This window comes from Heterocephalus glaber, unplaced genomic scaffold (genome assembly GCF_053883595.1).
Source record: "Heterocephalus glaber isolate CG9 unplaced genomic scaffold, H.glaber_assembly_v1.0 deba00001452, whole genome shotgun sequence".
Lineage (NCBI taxonomy): Eukaryota > Metazoa > Chordata > Mammalia > Rodentia > Bathyergidae > Heterocephalus > Heterocephalus glaber.
The window spans coordinates 848,536-872,423 of record NW_028258302.1 but is presented as its reverse complement, the minus strand read 5'-3'; the positions used below and the strand labels follow the sequence as shown (position 1 = coordinate 872,423).

General features: G+C 52.5%; 1 protein-coding gene across 5 annotated transcripts in view; it reads left to right on the top strand.

The window, feature by feature from the left end:
- Positions 1-23,888, top strand: part of Szt2 (SZT2 subunit of KICSTOR complex) — a 50,214-nt gene that overhangs the window by 20,185 nt on the left and 6,141 nt on the right. For 2 of the 5 annotated variants that reach the window (XM_004871863.4, XM_087214931.1), the window contains exons 13-65: positions 75-227; positions 368-482; positions 695-912; positions 998-1,213; positions 1,563-1,641; positions 1,884-1,978; positions 2,235-2,403; positions 2,591-2,705; positions 2,813-2,926; positions 3,141-3,311; positions 3,479-3,573; positions 3,833-3,953; positions 4,071-4,235; positions 4,321-4,525; positions 4,804-4,919; positions 5,017-5,263; positions 6,222-6,363; positions 6,522-6,614; positions 6,767-6,845; positions 6,953-7,246; positions 7,482-7,623; positions 7,944-8,051; positions 8,138-8,201; positions 8,379-8,564; positions 8,930-9,097; positions 9,176-9,254; positions 9,382-9,453; positions 9,860-10,061; positions 11,152-11,251; positions 12,072-12,201; positions 14,022-14,174; positions 14,255-14,357; positions 14,448-14,553; positions 14,654-14,765; positions 15,486-15,604; positions 15,716-15,880; positions 16,095-16,179; positions 16,338-16,502; positions 16,612-16,779; positions 17,173-17,306; positions 17,723-17,889; positions 18,046-18,143; positions 18,229-18,361; positions 18,514-18,644; positions 18,768-18,868; positions 18,947-19,123; positions 19,293-19,560; positions 19,647-19,726; positions 19,813-19,938; positions 20,073-20,272; positions 22,413-22,503; positions 22,726-22,806; positions 22,887-22,961. In XM_004871863.4, coding sequence (XP_004871920.2) covers positions 75-227; positions 368-482; positions 695-912; positions 998-1,213; positions 1,563-1,641; positions 1,884-1,978; positions 2,235-2,403; positions 2,591-2,705; positions 2,813-2,926; positions 3,141-3,311; positions 3,479-3,573; positions 3,833-3,953; positions 4,071-4,235; positions 4,321-4,525; positions 4,804-4,919; positions 5,017-5,263; positions 6,222-6,363; positions 6,522-6,614; positions 6,767-6,845; positions 6,953-7,246; positions 7,482-7,623; positions 7,944-8,051; positions 8,138-8,201; positions 8,379-8,564; positions 8,930-9,097; positions 9,176-9,254; positions 9,382-9,453; positions 9,860-10,061; positions 11,152-11,251; positions 12,072-12,201; positions 14,022-14,174; positions 14,255-14,357; positions 14,448-14,553; positions 14,654-14,765; positions 15,486-15,604; positions 15,716-15,880; positions 16,095-16,179; positions 16,338-16,502; positions 16,612-16,779; positions 17,173-17,306; positions 17,723-17,889; positions 18,046-18,143; positions 18,229-18,361; positions 18,514-18,644; positions 18,768-18,868; positions 18,947-19,123; positions 19,293-19,560; positions 19,647-19,726; positions 19,813-19,938; positions 20,073-20,272; positions 22,413-22,503; positions 22,726-22,806; positions 22,887-22,961 — 7,291 coding nt within the window. Of the gene's footprint in view, positions 1-74; positions 228-367; positions 483-694; positions 913-997; positions 1,214-1,562; positions 1,642-1,883; positions 1,979-2,234; positions 2,404-2,590; positions 2,706-2,812; positions 2,927-3,140; positions 3,312-3,478; positions 3,574-3,832; positions 3,954-4,070; positions 4,236-4,320; positions 4,526-4,803; positions 4,920-5,016; positions 5,264-6,221; positions 6,364-6,521; positions 6,615-6,766; positions 6,846-6,952; positions 7,247-7,481; positions 7,624-7,943; positions 8,052-8,137; positions 8,202-8,378; positions 8,565-8,929; positions 9,098-9,175; positions 9,255-9,381; positions 9,454-9,859; positions 10,062-11,151; positions 11,252-12,071; positions 12,202-14,021; positions 14,175-14,254; positions 14,358-14,447; positions 14,554-14,653; positions 14,766-15,485; positions 15,605-15,715; positions 15,881-16,094; positions 16,180-16,337; positions 16,503-16,611; positions 16,780-17,172; positions 17,307-17,722; positions 17,890-18,045; positions 18,144-18,228; positions 18,362-18,513; positions 18,645-18,767; positions 18,869-18,946; positions 19,124-19,292; positions 19,561-19,646; positions 19,727-19,812; positions 19,939-20,072; positions 20,273-22,412; positions 22,504-22,725; positions 22,807-22,886; positions 22,962-23,888 lie in introns of those variants that run through there. The other 3 variants (XM_087214933.1, XM_087214932.1, XR_015452683.1) reach the window with 3 other exon arrangements.

The following is a 23,888-nucleotide window of genomic DNA, read 5'->3' as shown; positions in this document are numbered from 1 at the left end:
AAAAAGAAGTTGCTGTCTGTACTGCCTGTACTGGGCTCAGCGGTCTGATCCCATTCAACCACCTCTCTTTCTAGACCAATCCCCAAGCACTTGCACACCCCTGGCAGCAATGGACGCTATAGCACTATCCAGTGCAGGATCTCACACTCCTCGCTGACCTCTCTGCTTCGGGATTGGAGCAGCTTTGTGCTGGTTGAGGGGTATTCTTACATCAAGCTGCTCTCCAGGTGGGTAGAGTGATGTCTCCTCCTCTGTCTTTCCCTGTCATCTCATCGCACATTTCTTCTATCCTTAGATCACACCCTTATTCCTCCTAAACCCATTTACTTCCAGCCCAGGGCTGCTCACTCCTTCCGTTTCTCCCCAGCGCCCCAGACCAGCCCCCCTCCTCCTTCTACATGGTCCGCATCATTTCCAAGGCCCCATGCATGGTACTCCGCCTGGGTTTTCCTATTGGCACACCAGCACAGGCCCGACACAAGGTGAGCTGGGCCCTGACTGACTCCCAGACCGAGGAGACCTTGGATATAGACGAGCTCCATTTCCCCAGTCCCCAAAGGGCCAGGTCTGGTAGGGAGAGGCACCCCCAGACCTAGTAAGGCTCGGAGTAAAGGGTTCTCTCATCTTGTCTGTGGGGCCCTTCTGGACCTGCAGGAGATGGGAGTAAGGGGATCTGACCACGTTTTCCCCACAGATTGTGTCAGACTTGCAGGAGGAGATCCTGCGCCTTCGTTTCCCCCACCGGGTACAAAGCAAGGAGCCAACACCCAAGGTGAAACGGAAAGGGCTTGGGGGCATTGGTGGGGGCAGTCCTCCCTCCAAGTCACCCCCCATGCTGGGGCCGCAGCAGGCCCTCTCTGACCGGCCCTGCCTTGTAGTGCTCCATAAGCCACTGGACAAGCTCCTCATCAGGTTTGTGTGGAGGGTTGGAAGGGAGCAAAGGAGCATGAGGAGGAATGTGAGTAGAAATTGACTGGGGAGTTGGCCAATTTCCCAGGTATGAGAAGCTACCCCTGGACTACCGGGCACCCTTCTTGCTGACACTGGAGCCCCCAGGGCCACTGCCCTTGGTGTCGGGCCGCTCAGCCTCATCTAGCCTAGCATCACTGTCACGCTACCTCTACCATCAGCGCTGGCTCTGGAGTGTTCCATCAGGCCTGGCCCCTGCACTGCCTCTCAGCGCCATTGCCCAGCTTCTCTCCGTCCTCACTGAGTATGTCACCCAAGCCTGCCAGGCTACTGGGGTAGGCATAGAACAAGTGTGGGCTTTGGGTTTGGACACTGTCAAAAGCCTAAATCAGACACTTGCCTTCTCCGAGCCCTGTTATCTAATACAGGGTAGCTGTGCTACTACCTACCTCACCCCTTCCCCACTTCTTTTGGCCTCTGGGCCTACTTGGACCATTTGCGCCCCAAGGGACCACCACTCTGAGCAGGGCCCCCAGTGGACAAGGCTGCCAAGATGGCTTCTGGGGGTAGATGTGTTGGGGGCACTGTATTGAGTATCTCTTCTTCCCTCATCTTATCCTGGCCTGGCCCTGTCCTGCCTTTCGGGGGTTCAGAGTCCGACTCTCAGAGGGGTTCCACTTCGCCTGTAGTGGGGAAGGAATCATCAACATGGTCCTGGAGCTTCCAATTCAGGTGTGTGCCAGCCCTCATGATGCCTTTCCCCAGGAGCCGTCATAATCAAAAGGATACTCTGAGCTGGGTGGGGACCGCTATAAACTTTGCCTCATAGGAGTCATATGACCAGAGGACCAAGGCCTGAGGCCAGAGTCATTGGACCATGGAGTGAGGGAATTAAGATTGAGAGGGCCAGAGTTGAACCAGACCAGATTTCTGCACTGGCTGGGATTGGCCCAGTATCTCCCATTTACCCACAGAATGTGCCACCAGGGCAGGCTGTGGCTGAAGAGAAGCACACATGTGTGATCCAGTACATCCTCTTTCCCCCACACTCTACCTCCACCAAAGACAGGTGCGTCTCGACCCTCTCTAGGAGCCGCTTCTGTGCCTCTCCCTGTTGTGCCCTAAATGCCTGGCTCTCTATCCCAAGTTGGGGCAGGGGAAGTTCTCTTTTTGGGTGTGCCATTGGGCAGATGCTAGTCTACAAAGGCTGTGTGTAACTTATAGCTACCTTCCATGCCTGCCTCCTGGTTCTTTGTGAGGGTCACTCCCTTCCACAAGGCTGTGCATTAGATTTCTCTCACCCAGGCTCAGAACCCTTCTTGTAGCTTCTCAACAGATGATGACAATGATGTGGAGGTGGAGGCCCTGGAGGCCGACTCAGAGCTCAATCTGGTCACTGAAGTGTGGGTGGAGCCACAGTGTGGGCGAGTGGGACCTGGCCCTGAAAGCTGGAAGCATCTGCAGGACTTGACATACTCTGAGATCCCTCAAGCGGTATGTGACCTCAGAACCGTGCCCCTGCCTCTTACCAGATTGCAGCTCCTTTGGAGACCATAGCCCAAGGGCTTCCTGGGCCCACTGAATCCCTGTGTTCTGAATATCCATGACTGACGGCTTCCTTGAGACCTGGAGACCGGGCCTAGGAGAGGTTAACTCCTGTCTTCTGATGTTTCTTCCCTAGCTCCACCCAAGGGATGCTGCCTGCATACGCTTTATGCTGAGCTTTGAATACCTGATTCAGCTGTGCCAGAGCAAGGAATGGGGTCCTCTGCCCCCAGAGCCACGGGTCTCAGGCGGTCAGTAGGGAAGAGGGTTCCCTGAGTGGAATCGAGTCAGCAGGAAGAAGCCAGCCTCAGACAGATAATCTATAGCTTAGCATGTATCCTGATATCCTCCCTCCTAGGACTGGACCAGGGAGGAGACACTTGTGTCCATGAGATCCCTTTCCATTTTGACCTAATGGGATTGCTGCCCCAGTGCCAGCAGCTGCAGATGTTCTTCCTTCTGCTTTCTAGAGGTGGGTGAACTTAGTACCCACAAACTGCACACCTAAGGGGCCGCGAAGCCTGAGCATATTGGCGAATAGAGAGCAGATGAGTCAGTGATATACAAGTGAGAGATGGGGCAGGAGGAGGCTTGAGGCTGAAGGAAGGGCTTTGCTGGTCAGGGTAGTACCAGGGGCACTGGGCAGCAGGAGGCTCTTGGTTCTGAGCAGAGTGTGTGTCGGGCAGAGCCAGAGGGTGTCCCTCTCGCCGAGGGGCCCTGTCCCGCCAACGACATGGTGCTGTGCCTGCTGCACAGCTGCCTGGGGCAGGAGCTGAGTGACCGGGAGATCCCACTGACCCCTGCTGACCAGGCTGCCTTCTTGAGTGAGGTGCTGCGGCGGAGCTGCTGTGAACCAGGTGAGCTCCTCAGCTTCTTTCCAACGCGAGACTCCAGCCCAGCCCTTTTCCCCAACCCAACAGGGTAGTTTCTGTCTTTGGGCTCCAGCCTCTCCTCCCCATCTCACCAACTCAGAGGCCTGCCTCTGCTGGCCCTGCCTTCTCCACTGTCTCTACCTCCGTTGTAGGTGCAGAGGAGCCAACAGTAGGAAGTCACAGGATCTTGAAGGATCAAGCAGTCAGCAGCACCCAGGCCACTGGAGACTCAGCTCTTCCTGCCCTGGTCAGCACTGGTTCTTCTCCCTGAGCCTCCTCATACTGGGCTGAGCCCTTCCATCACCACACATCCATGTCCAGCTTTCTGTTACCCTGATTCCGAGCACCTTCTACCAATGACAGAATAATGTTTTTCCTCTTCGCTCTAACGTTAGAAGAGGATCTAACGCACTGTATCTAAGATGAATCAGCTCAGTGTGGGGCAAGGGAACAGGGCTTAGATAATCCCGGGTAGATTGCTCTGATTTCCTGTTTCTCTTTTACAGAATGTAGGTCCTGAAGCTCTCAGGCCTTTCATCTGTGCCCAGCCCCCTCAGTGGCGCTGCTATGCAAGGCTTGTGAACCCCCAGCATGTGTTTCTTTCTTTTCTCCCAGCTACCTTCCCAGGTATCAGCCTCTGACCTTCTGCAAAACCCCACCACCACCAGCATACAAACCCCAGTAACATCCCCCCTGGGAATGGTGCACCAGACAGCTCTTATTTGTGTCTCTTTTCTTCTTCAGACCTCCAGCGTCTGGCTACCTATGGCTTGGAGGGACCCTGTCAAGATGAAACAAAACCTAAGTGTGGGGATTGGAGTGGGGCCTCCAGCCTGAAGGATCTGGGAGGAACTGGGGTCAAGACTACAAAGTCCCCTCTCCCCATCCTTAGTGTAACTGCAGCCAACAGTAAGGCTTTTAACTCTGAAGTCATTTAAGGTGGGGCGGGGTGGGGGGTTGGCAAATTGCAGACCATGGGGCACCTTTCCCACAGACAGTGTCCAGGATCAAGGAGAGCTGAGCCCACCCTTCTGCCAGGATGTACAGCCTTATACTGGGCATCAGGCTTCCCAGACAGAGGGTGCAGATGGGCCCCGGACACGGTGTCCTGTCTACATCTATAGCTGTTCCCTGGAAGCACTGAGGGAACAAATGGTTGGCGTGCAGCCCCCTCAGACACCTCGAGACCTCATCTGCCGGTGAGTGCCTTCAGTGTTGACCTGTATCCTCTCCAGCTAAGGCTCAGGTGCACACTCATGGGTATGGACAAGTAGGTTAATGGTCAGTGGCAGGAGCTCAGCTTTCTTTGCCATGTTCTGCCAGTTGCTTGATTGGCTTCCCTCAGCAAGTCATTCAGACTTGCCAGGTCATGAATACTTTTGGTAGAACCTGGGAATGTTTCATTGGAGTCTGGGTGGCCAGTGAGTCCAAGGTGTCACGGGCATTGGCCAAGCTCGGTTTCCGCTCCCATTTGTAGAACTCCGTTCCTCGACCATCCCTCCACGTCCTCAGCCTGGATGGAGCCCAGGTACAAAGAGGCAGCCACCCACTGTGCCTTGCTGCAGGAACATGCCCAGCGGTGCTACGTTCGTGGTGAGCAGGAAGGCCATGTGAGGGAGGCTCTAGGTACAGGCGGGACTAGAGTGACTGTCCCAGAACTGATACTTATGGCCCATTCCACCTCTGTTAGGACTATTCCAGAGCTTGCAGCAAACTCAGAGTGTGACCTGCCAGGATTTGCTAACAGCAGTCGATGCCTGTGAGGAGCTACTACAAGAAGTAGACATCACCCCTTTTTTGCTTGCACTGTGTGGCTACACTTGGAGTTTGCCTCATGCACCCCCAAGCCCTGGTCCTCTCAGCCCCGGGCTGTTCAGCAGCAGCATAGAGGAGGGCCTGGAGCCTCGGGAACGAGCTATCCTGGCTTCTGAGTCCAGGTTAGGATTGTTCTTGAATGATATCGGAGAGGAGTCACCAAGAGGTTATAGGAGATGTCACAGACTAAGTCCCTAAGACAGGGACCTTCCAGTGCAGGGCTGTGCACCAGAGAAGCAGCAGAACTTTGTTACTGGCTTCCTGCTTCCCTTGCAGGTTGCTGTCTCCTGTTTGGCTCTTCCTGTCAGTGGTCCCCGTCTCTCGCCTTGGTGTGGTCTGATGAGCTAGTCAGGCCTGGAGGGTGCCCAGTTGCCAAAGGGAAGATAGAAACTTATTCTCAGGACCTCTATGCAATAATAACAGTCTCCCCAGCTAATCTGTGTGTCATAGAGCCCTAAACTCTGTATTTTGCTCTCTCCTGAGTCCCTGGCTCACCTTAGGGCTTGACAGATTCCTGCTGAAAGAAGTGCTGGAGGGAAGGAGAAAGGCAAGCACGAAGACAGAACTGCTATTCTCTACAGTGTGTTGCTGTTAGGAAAACAGGAATTAGAGTGGTGGGGCTGGGGAGTTAGCTCAGTGGTGCCGCTGCCTGTCTTGCAAGTGCAAGGTCCTGAGTTCGATCCCCGGTACCAAAAAAAGACTTAGAGTGGTAGAGATGCTGAGGACTCTTAGCTCAGAACTCCAGCCTGCACCCTCTCTGGAGCTCTAGGTCCCCTGCTTGTCATGCCCTCCCAAGTGAATGCATTTTCTTCCACCAAACCTTGCTCCTGCACCTGTCTTCTCCATTCATGGTGAACAATACCACCCTCCACTAGGGACAGAGGTCAGAAAACTGGGATCACCCTTACTGTGTTTCCAGCCTTTAAGAAATGTAGAGGCTAGAGCCAGAGCCATGGGTTCATTCTTCTGGTCTCTTCCCCCACTTGGGCCATTGTGCTGACACCCTGTAAACAGAGACAGGTACGCGCTGCTCCCCTTTGGTGGTTCTTAATACCTCCTGTTCCCACCCCAACCACTCAGCATAGAGACCGAGGACCTAAGTGAGCCTGAGTTCCAGAGCACTCGAGTCCCTGGCAATCCAGACCCTGGCCTGGAGATCTCTCTGACAGATGTCTGCCAGCTCAGAGGAGAGGCACACGATGCCCTTCATGACCTCATCCAGGTGTGAATCTTGCATGAGAGCAAAGGGTAGAGTCCTCCTTGTGCAGGGGGCAGTAGTCTTCCCCTGGGTTGCGGGTATACATGTGTCCTGGTCTAGTGGAGAAGGTAGTGCCTTCAAGGGGTGGCTGACATCATAGCCTCCTTTTAAACCCACAACAGGAGAAATTCCTGGAGATCAGTCGCCTCCATTTCCGCACAGTGCCCTCTAATCCCCACTACTTCTTCTATTGCCCTCCATCCAGCAGGCGAGAGGTAAGGGCCCTTCTTCCTTCCCTCCCTCATGCATCCAACCCAGAGTCCCAGAGGTCCTGTTTGGCCTGACTGGGTGCTCCTGAATCTTGGTTCCCTGAGGCCTAGACATGGCTTTTGTCCTGCTTGGACCAAGCTGTCTCTTTTTTGCCCAGGATGAGGGTCCCCAGGATCCTGTAGACAGAAAAGTCAGTGATCTGGAGTTTTCTGAGGCTGAGCTCATAGGAGAAGAAGGTGTGTGGGCAGGTGGGAGGACAGAGGAGGGGCTCCTTCATGCCAGGATTCTGGGGCCTTCACCACTAGCTGTCCCTCCCCGTTGACCACATGACATGCACCACTAGGAGACACGTCTGCCTGCTGTGTGGTCACTGAGAGTGACCCAGAGCTGGAGGTGGAATACCGTGAGAGCCGCGAACCCGACCTGGAACCTGCTGGGCTAGACTCTGCCTCGCTGTCAGATGCAGACACTGTGAACCCTGATGAAGATTCCTTTAGTATCTTGGGCGGTGACTCCCCCATCGGGCCTGAGAACCTCATGCATGACCTGCCACCACTCTTCCTGCACCTCACGTGTTCTGTGCGGCTGCATGGGCAGCACAGCTCAGTACCTGTGTGCAGCCTGCCCACCTGCCTGGGTGAGTTTGGGGGAGCCCAGGAGAATGTCCCAGTACAACTTGTCCGCTCCTCTAGGGCTGAAAGAGAACCTAGCACAGTGGTGGCAAACCTAGGGTACCTGTGCTGCACCCAGCTATTTCTTATCATTGAAAGCTCTAAAAGGTTCACCATCACTAGCCTAGGCGTATGACCTCTTAGCACTTAAAATTTGGAGTTGTGCTTTTCCCAGGAACCCCTAATTTCCTACTTTTACAGGCCAGGTGCTTTCCAGTCTGGAGGGCCCTCTGATTGGAGGCCGAGTTCCTCTGAGGGACCTCAGTGTCACTCTAGACGTCTTTGTGCTGACCTTGCCCTTGGAAGTAGAGCTTCCCCCATCCTCGGATCCTCAGCATTATCGGTATGGCAGCAGGCTTGGCAGTGGAGGCTTTTAGGAATAGGGAGACCATTAAAAGAACCCAAGGGAACCTGGGAACTAAGGAGACCTTGAGGAGGCCCGGATATTAATCTCTTTGACCTTTGGGTTTTTTGGGTTTTAGGGGGGTTTTTTTGAGACATTGTCTCACTCTATAGTTGAGGCTGGCTTTGAACTCACTTTGTAACCCAGGCTGGCCTTGAACTCGTGGCAATCCTCCTGCCTCACCCTCCCAAGAGCTGGGATTACAGGCATGTGCCACCTACCCAGTACTAACCTTTTACTTTTGCTCCCATCTTGTTCAGGTCGACATCTGAAAGCAGTGCTTCATTCCCACGGTCCCCAGGGCAGCCATCATCTTTAAGGTCCGATGATGACCTGGGCCCCCCACTGCCACCCCCAGAAGAAGAGAGGTACTTCGTTATCTCCCTTTCAGAGTTCCTCTTCCTCCTCAGTTTCATTTTCTAGAAACCAATATCTAAACCTTTCTTTCATTTAGGCACCCAGGCCTGTCCAGTTTGGCCATGCCCCACAGATTGGCTATTGAGACAACTATGAGTGAGGTGAGGGCCGTCTCTCCCCACCGTAAGTGAGAGCCCAGTGCTGTAACTGTTACCTTTCCCATCATGTGAGTGAGATACCTCTCTCAGTCTATTATCTTCCACTCTGGAAGTGAGGTGATGCTTCACTAGGAAAGAGAGGTACCCTTTGCCACCTCCTGTGTTGCTGTCTGACTGTAGATCCGCTGGTTGTTAGAAGATGAGATGGTGGGGGCACTCCGAAGAGGGGGCATTCCCCAGAGCCCTGCCCTGCACCGAGTAGCTGCCCATATCCATAGCTCTCCTGGACGCCCCACCTGCCTTCGCCAAACCCTGCCACTAAGTTTTGTGTTTGGGCCCGAGCGTTCCCTCACACAGTTCAAGGAGGTAAGCTGCCCTCAAAATACTGAACAGTTGTTTAGGGCCCATCCCTCTCTGGACTCCAAGCCCAGAATTGGAAGAACCTTTTTCAGTTTGAGTCCATAGAATTATCCCTCCTGTCTTCTTCCTCACCGTATTGTCTGCCCCTCACCCCTATACCTGACAGCCCAACTCATTGGAAAGAAACCCAGATTCTAACCTTGTCACTTGGCCCCTTAAACCTTGGCAAGTCACTGAAGCTTTTCTTACCTCAGCAGTGGGCAAATTGGCTGCTTCACCAGGTAGCTGGGAGTGTCTGACAAGAGTATAGGGCACTGTGTGTAGGGAGGACTGCTCCTGCCTAAACTACGGCCTTGGCTCCTGCTCCCCAGGAGTTCCGCCGCCTCCACCTCCCTGGTCACGTTCTGCTTGAGGACCCTGACAGTGGCTTCTTCTTTGTGGCAGTTGGCCAACAGCCAGGTGGGTCCCATGGGGAGACCCCTTCAGCGGCCTGGGCTTGGCACAGCCATGAGGATAAGGCTGAAGGTGTTGAAGGGGAGGTAAGTCTGACCCGGTGATGGAGGATGGGGTGGTGGGTATGTAGGGCTATAACTCAGTCCTGATTTCCTGCACCTCAGGCCCTGATAGCCAGCCCCCAGGCCCTTGGTTCCCCAGAAGATTCTGAGGGCACTCCTCTCATCAGCCTGCCACAGGGAGGTAAGAGAGGAAGGACTTGAGCACCAAAGTCTGGGGGACAGGGAGCTTTCTGACCTTGCTTCCATTGTTGGAGGGAAGCCCTAATCACAGTCAAGAGAAGCTCCAGGCCTCTCCCTTCTCTACCCAGGGAGTCGGACTCTGCCCAACTGGGGACTAAGCCTCATGTCCAGCCAAGGCAGTGTGGACTCGGACCACCTAGGTAAGCTGAAGGTGGGAGTAGAAGACTGTGGTGATGATGAGTGGGCTTAGGGCTGTACAGGAGAAAGGGCTAAGTGGGGGGCATCAAAAGGGATTCACTTAAAGGGGCAGTCAAGAGGGCCGGGGATTTAGCTCAGTGGTTCCACTGCCTGCCTTGCAAGCACAAGGACCCAAGTTCGATCTCCGGTACCAAAAAATAAAAATAAATAAATAAATAAAATAAAGGCTGGGGATTTAGCTCAGTGGTTCCAGTGCCTGCCTCGCAAGTGCAAGGTCCCAAGTTCAATCCCTGGTACCAAATAAATAAATAAATAAAATAAAGAGGCAGTCAAGTGTGATGCACTTGAAGTCTCAGATGAGTCAGGCTGAGCTAAGGATGGGGTTGAACTTAAGCACATTTGGCACAGGTTACGATGGTGGCAGCAGTGGCTCGGACAGTGAGGGTCCCAATGAAACCCTTGGTGAGAAGGCCCCCTTCACACTGAGGACTCCACCTGGGCCGGTCCCTCTGAAGCCTTCACTCTCAGTCCTCCCTGGACCCTGCCTGCCTGACTTCTGGCTCATTGTCCGTGTACTGCAGGATCGTGTGGAAGTGTACACACATGCACAGTAAGTAGCCAGGGCCTGAACCCTGACCCTAGTGCCTCTTCTGCACCCTGAAACAGGCACTAGCTGATCCTGCACCTTAATGCTGATCTTAGCCTCTTTTCCCTGATTGTACAACATTGCTCACCAACATTTTTAAGAATTGGCACTGACAGTTTGGGTAGGAACCTGAGTTGTATTCTAAGGTTGGGACTCCGATCTCTTCCCATATCTTCTAGCAAAATACATCACTCTGGACTTCCTTTTTTCTCTTTTCTTTTTTTTTTTCATTGAGACAGGGTCTCACTTTGTAGTTCAGGCTGGCCTTGAATTCATTATGTAGCCCAGGGTGGCCTTGAACTCACAGCAGTCCTCCTGAGTGTTGGAATTATAGGCGTGCACCACCATGCCCGACTGTCTCTCGACTTTCTCAGTGGAATTGAAAAGCCAGTGGAGATTCTGGCTTCTAGCTGAGCATTAAGAACATCTACTATTCTTACTGTTCAAACTGTGAGTCTGAGGCCAACCTGGGCTACATAGTGATTTCAAGGCCAGCCTGAACTACATAGAAAGATCCTGTCTCAAAGAGAAAAAAAAAAAAATAATAGCTATCATTTAACAAGTACAATATGTAGGCACTGTTCTAGCATATTACGTAGATCAGCACATTTAATGTGTATAGCAACCATATGTAGTAGTACCCTTATAATAAGGATGAAGAACTCAGGCGCAGAGGAAAACTTGCCCAAGGCCACAGTGAATGGCAGAGCTGGGATTCACAGCTAAGCATCTGCTTAAATGCTGTTCTGTTCTTAGGGTTAGGGTTGAGAGAAGGGAAGACCACCATTCTGACCAAGATCTTAAAGAAGAGATATGCTGTGTTCTGGAAGCTTCAGTGTGGTGCCAGGGGAGCTAGCAAGGCAAACACAGACCCTAAGTCTAGAACTGCTCTTGAGAATTCCGTTTTCCCCATTTCCTGTCAGGTTTCCTTCCCTTTGTCTAGTCTTTCTTTTTATGATGTCCCTTGGCCTCAGCTCCACAACTTGCCCTCCCATTCATGACATTTAATTCCTGCCCCCATTATAGTTCTGTGCCCCCGCTCCTTACTTCCTAGGAGCCTGACTCAGGAGGATGGGGGACCCAGCACCGAGTGTCGCCACCTGCAGCAGATTTTGGTGAGGCGAGTTGGGGAGATCTGCAGAGAGGTCAACCAGGTGAGCACAGCCAGGGGCAGGGCCCTCCAGACACTGAGACACAGGCCCACTAAGGAGGGAGTTCCTCAGAACTTGACTTTTGGAGTCTGTTGGTCCTTCTCAGTCTCAGCAATAACTATTGGGTGTCTTCTTCCTTTGGTCCCCCCAGTTACTTGGATGCTGTTACTCCCTCAACCCCTTACAAACTGGCAAGCTCCCCAGCCCACCCTTGGTAGTGGTGGGTCGCTCTCTTCTTCCCTCCCAGTAACTGAGATATTCCCTCTCTTTGTACTACTGTGCTGGCATTAGGAATTTAGTGTAAAGCAGAGGGAAACTTTGTCTCTATGGCACTTAATGTGGAGCAAGGGAGATACCCTGTGAACAACTAAAGTACTGAATTATTTCAATGAGAACTGTAAAGTTCTACAAAGGACAAGCAGAGACTGCTGTGAGATCACATCACAGGGATCTGCCCATCTGAAGTACCAGGGAAGGCTTCTAGAAATATGAGGCCTGAAGAATAATGACCACATTCTGCAAAGGAGGGACAAGTGCTCCTCACCGGGTGTGCTCTTAGAGCCCTGAGCTGTCACTGTAGGATGCCATCTGATTACTGGTGTTCTTTTTTTTTTTTTTTTGGTACCAGGGATCGAACTTGGGAGCTTCAACTTGCGAGGCAGGTGGAGTCACCACTGAGCTAAATCCCCGGCCCCTACTGATGTTCTTTTCAACCCCTCATGCCCAGTGATAGTGGGCCTTCTGTCTGGCCTTGCTCACCCCTAACCACCACCCACTTAGGAGAATACATTGCAGTTTTCTGACACCTTGCTCCCCCTTCCAGCGGCTGCTCCTTCAGGACCTTCATGACAGTCATGTGTGTAACTCTCTTCTGGTGGCTGAGAGTGAAGAGGATCTGTGGCGAAGCGAGACCCCCTTCCACTCCCGCCAGCGGGTGCCACTGCTCAGTGATGGTAGGGCCTCACCCCGTAGCCTCCCTCACAAGGTGCTTGTGCTGCCCTTTCTTTACCCAGTACTCTGAGGAGGGCCTGAGACCAAGTCCCCATTACTTTATCATTGGTGCCAAATAATAGAGAAAGAAAGCAAAAGTAGGATGGAAAAGAATCCATGGATCGGTTGTTTTTTAATTTTTATTCTTTTGGTTTTTTGAGTCAGAGTCTCACAGTGTAGTTCAGGCTGGCCTTGAATTCACTATGTAGCTCAGACTGGCCTTGAACTTGCAGCAATCCTCCTGCCTCAGCCTTCTGAATGGTGGGATTACGGGCATGTGCCAACACACCCACCAAGAATCCATACATTTGGATGCTGATAGTTTGTCAGTGACTTTCATGAAAGTAGTTTTCATGAGAAGATGGAATGGAAAACAGATGAAATGGAAAAGTGAAGATAGGAAAAGCAGAGAATATTCAGTTCAAGTAGTTTGGCAGTGAGAGGGAAGAGAAAATAGATAATGGCAGTAACTGAAGGAAGATAGGGGCAAGGAAGGAACTTTAAAATAAGGTAGAGACTTGAGCATGTTTATGTTCTACAGGGAAAGAGCCAGTAAGGCAGGTAGAGGTTAAAGAAGACAGGAAAGAGGTGATTGAAGGACCTGTCTTCAAGGGTGTGCTGCCACCAGGCCTTGTCTGGTTACCCAGAATACTCATCTTTCCCTGGAAGGGGGGTAGACGGGGATGAGGAGTCAGAGGGATTTCACTTCCCAGGTGAGAGAAGGCCAGAGGGAAGGAGGCTGAGACCTATCTAAGAATCAGCCTTCTGATTGGCTGACCTTCCAGACAGGCAGGCACAGGGCCCCTGTGGGAATTCTGGGATTTCTGGTCTTGAGGTGGTAACTGAAGTCTTAGCACTCTGCTTCTTTCTCTGACTCCTGATGACCTCTCATCTCAGCCATATAGAAAGAACCCAGTTATGTTCTCCTTTCACACTTCTCCCTTCTGCTTTAAAAGTAAAATCAGACCACTCCTTATTTTTAACACTCTCAGGCAGACCTTTCTGACATCACCGGAAGAATGTGTCTGTCAACACATGATGGGATGGTCCCCATATTAAAGTAGAATCCCCATAATTAGTCAACTTCCATGGTTCTGAGAATGCAGTGTTTGCAAACTGAGAATGAACCAGGATATGGAAGCACTTCCACTTGAAGATGACTGGCAGCAGCCTGGGATGTCAGACCGTCAGAATCCAGACATAGCTCTTCCTCATTTGTGTCTTTGTGCTTTTCACTGAGCAACCAGCATTCTGTGCCAGATTTTCTACACAGAAGCTCTGTAGCCTCCTGGGTATCCTGTGTGCTGCTGACACTTGACAGCAGTGTATCTGGGAAAGCAAACTGTCATTTCACCTACTGGAAAGTTCCTCATCAACCTAGAAGCCTGAAAAAAAATCAAGGCATTGGACTGTGGCCATGAGCTCTTGGATACTACCACCTCGCTCTCTGGGATGTCTTCCCACTTGGCAGCTAGTGTACATAAGCAACCATAACCTTTTTATTTAAGTAAAACTACTGTTGCAACTCCTTATGAGGACAGAGGCTTATAATGTCACTGACGTTGTGACAGAACCAGAATCCTTTGGCGTTGTTTTCAGAATTGCTTCATGCTTTGCCTTTCTCCATACTTCCTTGCTTCTTCCCTGAGCACTGTTGAGATAGTCCCCAAAGTCTCTGTGTTGTGACCGCCTTCCTTAGGGCCAGTCAGCCAGTTCCTGAGTAAGCAGTGTATAGAGAGGAAGGGGCTGAGCGTCCTGTTTCTAATCTCTCTGCTCCCTCAAGATTACGCTGCTGATGAGAGCTGTGCACCCCGAGGATACCTAGCAGCCACAATGCAGTTTGTTCCTGGCCACTTCTCCTGTGATGTTGTATGGGGAACCGTGATCCGAGTCCACTCACGCCTCAAGATGGGGCCCAGCATGGGGGTCTCTCGGGGTATGTGACTGGTATGAGAGGGCAGGTGGGGGTGGAGGAGTTGGGGAAGAGAGTTTCCTGAGCCCGTGTTGTTCCCCCAGCTATCCAGGCCCTGCGCTCTGTGCTCAACGCCTTCTCTGTGGTGAACAGGAAGAATATGTTTGTTTATCAGGAGCGAGCAACAAAGGCTGTGTACTATCTTCGGTATGTGGGCCCTGGGAAAATGCATTGAAGCTAAAGTAAAAAAATGGCATGGAAGTAGACGTGTCCAAGGATTGTGCCACTCTTTCCCAGGCTCCTGGAGACATCCTGCAGTGACCTGCCATGGGAATGGGAAGCTCTGCCCCCCTCCCTCGCTCTGTCCCGAAGCCAGGAGCCCATCTACTCTGAGGAGACCTCGGCATGTATCATACACACACACCCCTGCCCAGCACACGCTTGCTGCCCTCCCTCATACTTTGGTACCTGGACCAGGGCTCTGACCATAGTTGTCACTGCAGGGTCCCCGTTCTCCCCTGGACATGGCTTCCAACCGTGGTTCAGATGCGGCTCGCCCTGTGGGCCAGGTGGACAGACATATCCAGCTGCTGGTACACGGTGTAGGGCAGGCAGGTAAGGACTCTGAAGGGTTGAAGAGTGAGCCATGATATCCCAAGTTCTCTGGGACTTCTCCGAGCCTCCTCCCCCTCTGTGTGGCCCCCTCCTCCAGTTCCTGCTATGCTCTGGGATTTGCACAGGCAGGAGCTGAGTGGGAAAGGACAGATTCCAGTGGTGTTGAAGGGGTTGGATTCACAGCTGATTGAGACATAGCTTGGGAAGAGAACCTGGGTGACTGGAATATCTGGGGGCTCCGTGGGCTTGAGAGCAGGGCTGGAATGAGGTGAAGATGATGGCTTCATTTTGGGGAGCTCGAAGTGTCTGATTTATACCACGATTTGGGGTAAGGCCATTACATAGTGGTTTTTGGGGGTTTTTTTGGTACCAGGGATCGAATTCAGGACCTTGCGCTTGCAAGGCAGGTGTGGTGCCACTGAGCTAAATCCCTGGCCCACATAGTGTCTCTTTTAATCCTCACAATATACCTATGAAGATGTTACTATAACTTCTACCTTATAGATGAGGACACTAGGCTTTGAGTTAAAACCCAGGGGTCCGGAGCCACAGTAGATGGCTTGGTAGAACTAGAACCTGGTGCTCATTCCTTCCAGAACCAGCATGCCTAACTGCCTCCACTATGCAGAGTCTGTGTAGTTGGAGTCTGGGGTTTAAATCCTGGTGTAGAGAGAGCTAGATACGCTACCAGTGTCCTCACCTCTCCACGGTTGTGTCAAGGTCCTGAGATCACAGATGAGCTAGTACGAGTACTGCGTCGGCGCTTGGATGAGGCCACACTAGATGTCATCACAGTCATGCTGGTCCGGAACTGCAAGCTGACACCAGCTGATGTGGAGGTTCGGTCCCCTGCAGATTCCAGCATCCTTCCCAGGCTTAGCTGCAGGTGCTGGGGCAGTCTAAGCTGGAACCTCTGCATTCATCTCTGATCCCCTCTTCCTACACTGCAGTTCATCCAGCCCCCTGGAAGTCTCCCCTCAGAGGTGCTTCATCTGGCTCTACCCACCTCCTGCAGGCCCTGGCTTCCTGCCCTGGCCTGGTACCTGCGACAGAACCTGCTCATTTTCCTTCACTCTCCCAAGTACACGGACAGCAACAGCCAGAACCACTTTCAGGTGAGATTGTCCTCACCTCTCTATACCTTCATGGCACCTCTGACTGTAACTGTTTTCTATACCCCTTAAACACCTTTGCCCATGGACCTGTATACATTCCGCCTCTACAAACCTTCCTTATTGGCTTGTGTCTTCCTGTGCTCCCATGTGTGCCTTTATCCCATTCCCCACGATGGGCCCCCTTCTTAGTGCCCTATGGCTGTTTTCTCCCCAGCACCCACTGCCACCACAGGGTGGTCTCCCTGACTTGGACATCTTCTTGTATAACAAGCCTGGTGGACAGGGCACTGGAGGCAAAGGTACAGTGCAGGGTATGGGCCTGTGGCACTATCAGGTATGGAAAAGCCTTTCTCATCTTGTGCCTGAGCGGGCCTTTCTCAACCTTGCAGCTGAGTGGGATCTGAGAGGGAAGGTCTGCAGGTACCAGATCTGAGCCTTCCTGTGGATTTCTCTCCAGGGGTCGCCTGCATCACTCTAGCCTTTGTGGATGAAGGAGGGGCCCCCATCTCACTGGCTTTGTGGCCTCCCTCTTCTCCGGGCCCCCCAGTCCTACTGCAAGAGGAAGAATTTGAACAGCTGACTCAAGTCATTCGCTGTCCGGTTTTGCTGGATAGCTCTTCAGGTGGGCGGCTTGGTCAGAAGATGGGATGTTCAGTCAGTGTTTTGGGAGGCAAGGGTGGGAGTAAGGCAGGACCTAGGGGCATCTCAAGTGACCTCATTCTTTACTCTAGCTCAGAGTGGGGCCCCACGGCTTCGACTGGATGTGTGGGAAAAGGGAAACATTAGCATTGTGCAGCTGGAGGAAAAGCTCCGGGGAGCAGCTCATCAGGCCCTGGCTGATGCCATCATAGAGTTGCAGCTGCTGCCAGCTTCCCTCTGTACAGAAGACACACCCCCAGGTATGCGGGTCAAGAGATTTCACTGGGGTTCAGAGAATATTGCAAATCTAAGCAAGACAGTGTGGCAGGGGAGGGTGCAAAAGTGGGGTTCCGAGAAAGTGCAGAGGCCCTATCAGAAGTACACATTCCCAGCTGTCTACCACTGTGTGCACCAAGGTGCAAGACAGAACTGGTAGAAATGAACACAAGCAGCTCGTCCCCCACTTAGGGAGGGATCCAGCTTCAGGAGCTCACATCACAGACACATGCTGCTGCACACTTAGCAGTTGAACCCCCTCACTAACAGGCAGACGAGGGGTGAGGTACTCTTGTAGAAGTCTTGGGGCTGCCTTGTCCAGAGTAGGGATTGATGATCAGTGATGGGAGTCATTAAGCAATGTCTCGTGTCCACAGGAGGTCTCAGGAGCATGTCTTTGGAAACCAAGAGCTCTGCAGGCCAAGCTAGCGCCTTTGCCCCTGCCCCTGTCCCTGGGGAACCTGTGACTCCACCCAGCAAAGCTGGCCGACGTAGCTTCTGGGATATGCTGGTAATGGAAGGAAGTAGTGAAATTGACCTCTACCTTCTTACCGCCTGAAGTTTTCTCCTACATTCCACACCAGTCCCCACAGATCTCCTTGGAAATAAAATTGCTTGTACTTTGGGTGGGAGTTTGCGGAACATGGGAAGCTCTTACTGACATTGAAAGCCCCCAACTCACTAAATTGTTTCACTCTCACTTTTCTTATTGGATCCCTACAATAGCCTGCAAGATAAGTAGAGCTTTTACCCATAAAGAAGATGAGGCTCAGGACAGTGATGTATTTGCCCATGGCAGTGCCTGCAGGAAAGCCAGGGCTTGATCCCAGGCCTCCAAGACCTCTAGGCTTGTTACTGCTCCGCAGGGCCTCCATCCTGCCCCTCACCTTTCCCCTAGCCCTTCCTCATTCACTGCATTGCCCCTAGAGTAAAACAGAAGGTGGGGATTTGGGTTCCCCCAAAACAACTGATGACATTGTCCTGGATCGGCCAGAAGATAATCGGAGTCGGAGGCGTCATAAAACTGAGAGTGTTCGGACTCCAGGTGGAACTGAGCGAGCACCAGGGCCAGATTCTGCAGCCCAGAGGCAAAGGTGGGTGGGTGGGTGTGTGGGGTGTGTGTGCGTGCCCTGCCGTTGTGTTGTGTTACAGGAAGGTACAGGTGTGAAGTCACAGACAGGTGTTTGTTTTGTGTAAACATACATGTGTCTTCTATGAATGTGACATTTTAAATCTTGCTCTACCTTTAGACGCCGGACAACACAGCTAGAGGAGGGTGAGGTGGGAACCCTGAACCCTGTATTTGCTCGTGTCGTTCAGCGGTGGATGGAGTTTATGGTTCAGATTGGTGAGGCCCCCGCCCCTCTCCCACCCCTCAGCCCTCTGGCCTAGACGCCACTCCACAGTCCCACAGTGACTTCTCTGCCTTGTAGGCTGTGCTTCAGTGTCCAGAAGCTCCACCCACATGGTGTCCCGATTCCTCCTTCCGTCTATCCTGTCTGAGTTCACCACTCTGGTCACCTCCATGGCTGGAGACACCAGTGTTCGTGTTTTTGAGCAGCATTTGTGAGTTTGGGATCTCATGGAACTGAAAGGAACACCCTCTGACACCTAAAAGCGGGGCCTATAGGAAGCCCAACCCTAGGAGGTTGAGCTAGGAGAGGTAGGGAATGGGCCCGTGGATGGTCTCCTCTCTTCTTACCCCTCCCTCCCAATAGGGGTTCAGAGCCAGAGATCTTCAGTCCTTGTGTCCCTGGGCAGCTGGGCCCAGCTCCCTGTCCAGCAGCTGAGCGACACCTGGTGCTTCTAGGAAGGAACTTCCTGCAGTGGAGGAGACCAACCCAGCAGGGTGAGGTGGCCAGGGGGAGGGCAGTTCCAGTGACAGGTGGCTGGTCTCTGACCCTATGAGGACAGGGTGGGACCAAAGGAAATATGCCCACAAACTGCTATTGTGCCCTCCCCTGCCCCATAGCTGTCAAAGCTTTGCAGCGCTTTGAGCCAGGAGGAGATGGGAGCTCAGGGCGAAATGCTCCTCGGCAAAGGCTGTTGTTGCTAGAGGTTGTGGACAAGAAGGTAAATGTGGGACCAGGCCCTGGGTGGAAGGAGGGGTCCTGTCATCTCACTGACCCTGATCCTGACCCTGTCCTCCAGCTACAGCTGCTGACCTATAATTGGGCTCCAGACTTGGGGGCAGCATTGGGCAGAGCACTGGTTCGCCTTGTGCAGTGGCAGAACGCACGGGCCCACCTCATCTTCTGCCTGCTCAGCCAGAAACTCGGGCTCTTCCACCATTACGGCCAGTTGGACTTCCCTGTGCGAGATGAAAAGGTGCCTGCTGCCTGCTTCCTCTAGTTCTGCCCACTGAGAGATCAGTTAAAGGGAACCAAGGGAGTGAAGACAGAGAGGGCAGAGGTAGTGGAGAGAGAGTCAGGGCCCCAAGGTGTGAGAGAGGGTCTGGGGGCAGACTGTGAGCTCATTGCGATGCTGCATCTCTCAGGAGCCAAATCCATTCCTGCTGCCAACCATGGAAGTGGAAACGCTCATCCGGAGTGCAAGCCCCCCACTGAGCCGTGAGCAGGGCCGGCTGAGTGGGTCCTCTCGAGGTGGGGGTCCCCTTCCTCTAGATACGTTCCCCTTTGATGAGGCCCTGAGAGACATCACAGCTGCCCGTCCAAGCACTCCACTTGGTCCTGTGCCTAGACCTCCTGATCCCGTCACTTACCATGGACAGCAGTTCCTGGAGATCAAGATGGCAGAACGAAGAGGTAAGGACCCTGGGCCACGCAGTGGGAGGGGAAATCTGTACAGTCTGGGAGGGAGAGGGGTGACACCTAATGCTTCCCACCTCCAGAGCTGGAGCGCCAGATGAAAATGGAGAACCTATTTGTGACCTGGCAGCAGCGTTCTGCCCCAGCCAGCATGCCCATCAGTGTGAGTGACCCCACACTGCATCTTCCACAAGGATCCTATGACCCTCCCTGGCCACTGCTCCAATGCTTACTGCCCCATGTCCCCAGGCCGGGGAGCTGGAGACCCTGAAACAGTCATCCCGCCTGGTGCATTACTGTGCCACAGCGCTGCTCTTCGACCCAGCTGCCTGGCTGCATGGACCCCCAGAGACCTCTGGGCCCCCTGAGGGACAAGTGAGGCTAAAGATTCCCAGATTTCTCCTCTGAGATCCCCATTTATACCCCCAACCCCACTGTGGTGGCCTCCATTCCCCCACCCCCAGAGGATGTGCTGGACAGTGGGTCAGCCTTAATTTCCACTCTCACAGCGGCGCCATCGCCTTGAATCAGGGCCTGGGAGTCGAGAGGCCCCTGCAAGCTGTGAGTCTTTAGATGTGCCTCCGCCAGGAACCCGTGAGGAGCCTTGGCTAAAGGAGCTGAGCGTGGCCTTCCTGCAGCAATACATGCAGTATCTCCAGAGCATAGGCTTTGTGCTTGTACCACTGCGGCCCCCCTCGCCCGCCCGCTGGTGAGCCCTCCTCTCCTTTGCTGCACGGCCCTTCTCACTTGGACAACCTGAACTTTGTACACGTTCATCCCACATACATGGGGCAACACACATACATGAGGTCTTGGACACTTTATATAGCTCTCATGCATGTCCTGTAAACCTCATGCAGTTCCTCCACAGAGCTTGTGTCCACCCACACCTTGTGTGTTTACATGCTCCTGTATAGCCACACACCTGACTCTTGTACTGATTCATGTCCTGTTCATTCCCCTGGCCTCTCCTGAGATTCGGTATGGCCCAAGAGAGACAGACAGACAGTCCAGTTCTTTCCAAGGACCTGTTCACTGGACCTGCTTACACCACTATCCATGGCCTAATCTTTTTTTTACAGTACTGGGGATTGGATCTGGGGAGTGCTGAGACGCATCCCCAGGTGTGTCTCTGGGTGTTTTGAGACAGAATCATACTAAATTGCCTAGGCCAGTGGTAGCAAACCTCCAGTACACATGCTGCAGCGGGCTGTTTGTATCATTGAAATCTCTGAAAGGCTCATCATCACTGGACTATGCTGTCCTTGAATTTGTAATTCTCCCTTGGCCTTTGAGTAGCTGGGGTTACAAGCATGTACCACTGCACCCAGCCACCAAGGCCTAGTCTTGGGATTGCTCACTCCCTGGCCAATACTGACAGGTCTGAGCTGTGGGACGGAGGCGGCTCTCTGTCACCACCTTCTGTCTTCCCTGTGCTCAGTAGCAACGCTCCAGCCACCTTTCCTTGTCTGGGTGGGTCGGATCTGAGTCCCATTTTTGAGGCGCTTGCTCTATATTCCCCTTGGCATCTGGGCCTCCAGAGTCTGTGCTCCCACCCGCTTCCCCATGGCTATGTGGGAATAATGATCTGCTCACATTTCACACAATTACTTTCATATCTTCAGATCTGTGAGTCTATCAAGGCATTTTCTCGACTCTGCTTTCAGTGAGATGCTTTTTTAAGTGTAAAATGTACTTCTTTATTACCCAAGATACCACCTTGGTCCAGAAAACCGATTCTGACTCCTTGGTACTTTTTAGTAATCAGCTCTCTACTTCCAGACTTTCTTCTTTTTCTCTGGACATTCTGAAAGGAAAGCATGCCTGCACTTCTGGGATCCCCAATGCCAGCCCCCGTTTTTCAGTGGCCAGCATGACCCCTCTACCATCCCCAGAAAGATCTGCTCAGCTTGCTGCCCTAGACAGCCTGTGCCCAGCTGTAGGAGCTTCTAGAAAAGACTAGTTTGTAGCTTCCATTCAGTTATGTCCTTCCTCAAAATCTAGATTTCTTTTTATGAGATACTAGGATAAGAAAAATATTTCTAGAACAAAAATTAAAGTCAAGCCTTCCTTTATCACCAGTCTTTAATGGTCACCCATCACTAAAGTTTTATCCCAATTTCCTTGAGAATGAAATGGGACATTTCTTCTGCCAGAGGCTTTGACCCTCAGCAAGCATACTAGCATTTTTTGGTTTAGCTCCTTGGTGTAATGAATGGAACCCACTGACCCTTTCTGTTTTGTCCTTGGTCACAGCCTTTCCCTTCTTCTCATTTATCTTTGCCTCTGAGTTCAGAAATGAGGAATAGTAGGCCTATGAAGTGCAGGAACTGTCATTACTCAATCAAAAGGAACCACTTTTCCCTCTCAGAGGACAGTTCCTGACCAGGGCACCAAGAATCTCCTTGAATTTTCCTAATGAAATTTTATTTTTATTTATTTATTTATTTATTTATTTTTGGAGACAAGGTCTCACTATGCAGTTCAGGCTGGCCTAGAATTCACAGAAATCCTCCTGCCTCAGCCTCCAAAATGCAGGGATCACAGGCATGACACTCCTAATGAGATTTTAGATATGCATGGCCCTTCCCCCTCCCTTGACTCCCTACTCCACCTTTCCATACCCTTGGTCTCCACTTCCCTGCTGAGCACTTCCACGTTGCCCACATAGCCGCTGCTGTAGAGAGAGCCCTGCCCCAGTCTAGATGTAGACTCCAGGCCTGGCCTTAGCACTTACTCATTGTGGGTCCCTGATCCTTTCCTCTGTGCATCTGTTTTCCCGTCCTATAAAACGATTCCTGTAAATAGTCCTAATCCTTCATCCCCTGGCCTGCCTCTCTTTTCTGTAGCACCAGCCGGCTTCGGGCCATGGCTATCCTTGGAACAGAGGGTCGAGGCTCCTTTTCCTGCCCGAAAGCCAAGACTGAGGGAAGCCCCAAGGTAACTCATTGTCATATAATGGTGAAGTCAGCATTGTGCTAGGCACCAGTGTCACCGAGCCTGAACTATTTCTGCAAGTCCTGAGGTCAGTGAGCCTCAGTGATGTACTGAGGTTGCTGACCCTAGACTGACACCATTGAAGTCCGAGTCTGGAATGACCTCTGCCCTGCTGGTTCCAGGCTCATGAGCTTCCAACACCTGCCCCCTTTGTGCTTTCTGCAGAGCACTGGCTCTCCAGTCACCACCTACCACCTGCAGCGGGCACTGCCTGGGGGCATCATCCTCATGGAGCTGACTTTCCAGGTGAGTGGGGGAGCACTGAGTGGGAAGAGCCAGAGCCACCTGTCTCTCACCCTCCTGACTTCATCTCACCCTCCCTTCAGGGCTGTTACTTCTGTGTCAAACAGTTTGCCCTGGAATGTTCTCGAATCCCAATGGGGCAGGCTGTCAACTCTCAGGTATGTGATGGGGACACAGGAACACTGGATGGACAAGGCTCAGACATAGCACAGCCCCAGCATGCTGTGGGCAGTGTGGCTCCATGATCCATCTAGTGAGCAATAAAAATAACCCATTGGGCAGTGTGGCCCCATCGGTGATGCAGTGCTGTATCTGGCCAGGTCAGTGGTCATTCTGCATGGTGGTGCTGTGATTGGACCACCTATCAGTCTGACTCTGGGCAGTCCAACACTGCATTCACCATGGCACCTAGCAGAAAGCAGTCCGGCACAGTAGCTGGTCCAGTCCTGTGGTCATTCTGGCACTGCTAGTAGCTGACACAGTGGTCATCCAGAGCTGGACAGTGAGGACATTGGAGTACAGTGGTAATGTGACATACATTTTGGTCAGTGCCATGGACAGTTCTGGCCTAACCCAGAGTTGGGGACAGCCTTGCATTGTCATTACAGTCACTAACACTTAGGATGAGGACCAGAGTTCTGACCCACGAAGTGTACCCTTGGCACTTAGCTGTTATTTACATCCCTGTCAGTCTCCCTCAAGGCAAGGACTCTACCCGGGAAGCCTGAGCACTCAGGAGTGCTCAGAGTGAACCTAGGATTGAAGGGGGTCAGGGACCTGGAGTCCTTGCTATACTCAGTTCAGCTCCTCTGGTTGCCAGGAATATCTTGGGCCTTCTCATTATCTCACAGGTACTTTTTCAGAGGTTAAGTTCTGATTAGTTCCAGTAGAGACAGCAGACTCCTTATGTGGAGCTCTCTGTCGGGACAGCTCACGCCCAGGCCTAGATGGCTGCCCTTCACCTGAGTGCGCACCTGGTCACAGGAGACACAGTACAAGTAAGATGACCTAGAAAGTCATGGTGATGTTATGTGCAGGACCAGAGTGCTCAGGAGGGACGGTCAGGTACCCTTTCCACTCCTGCG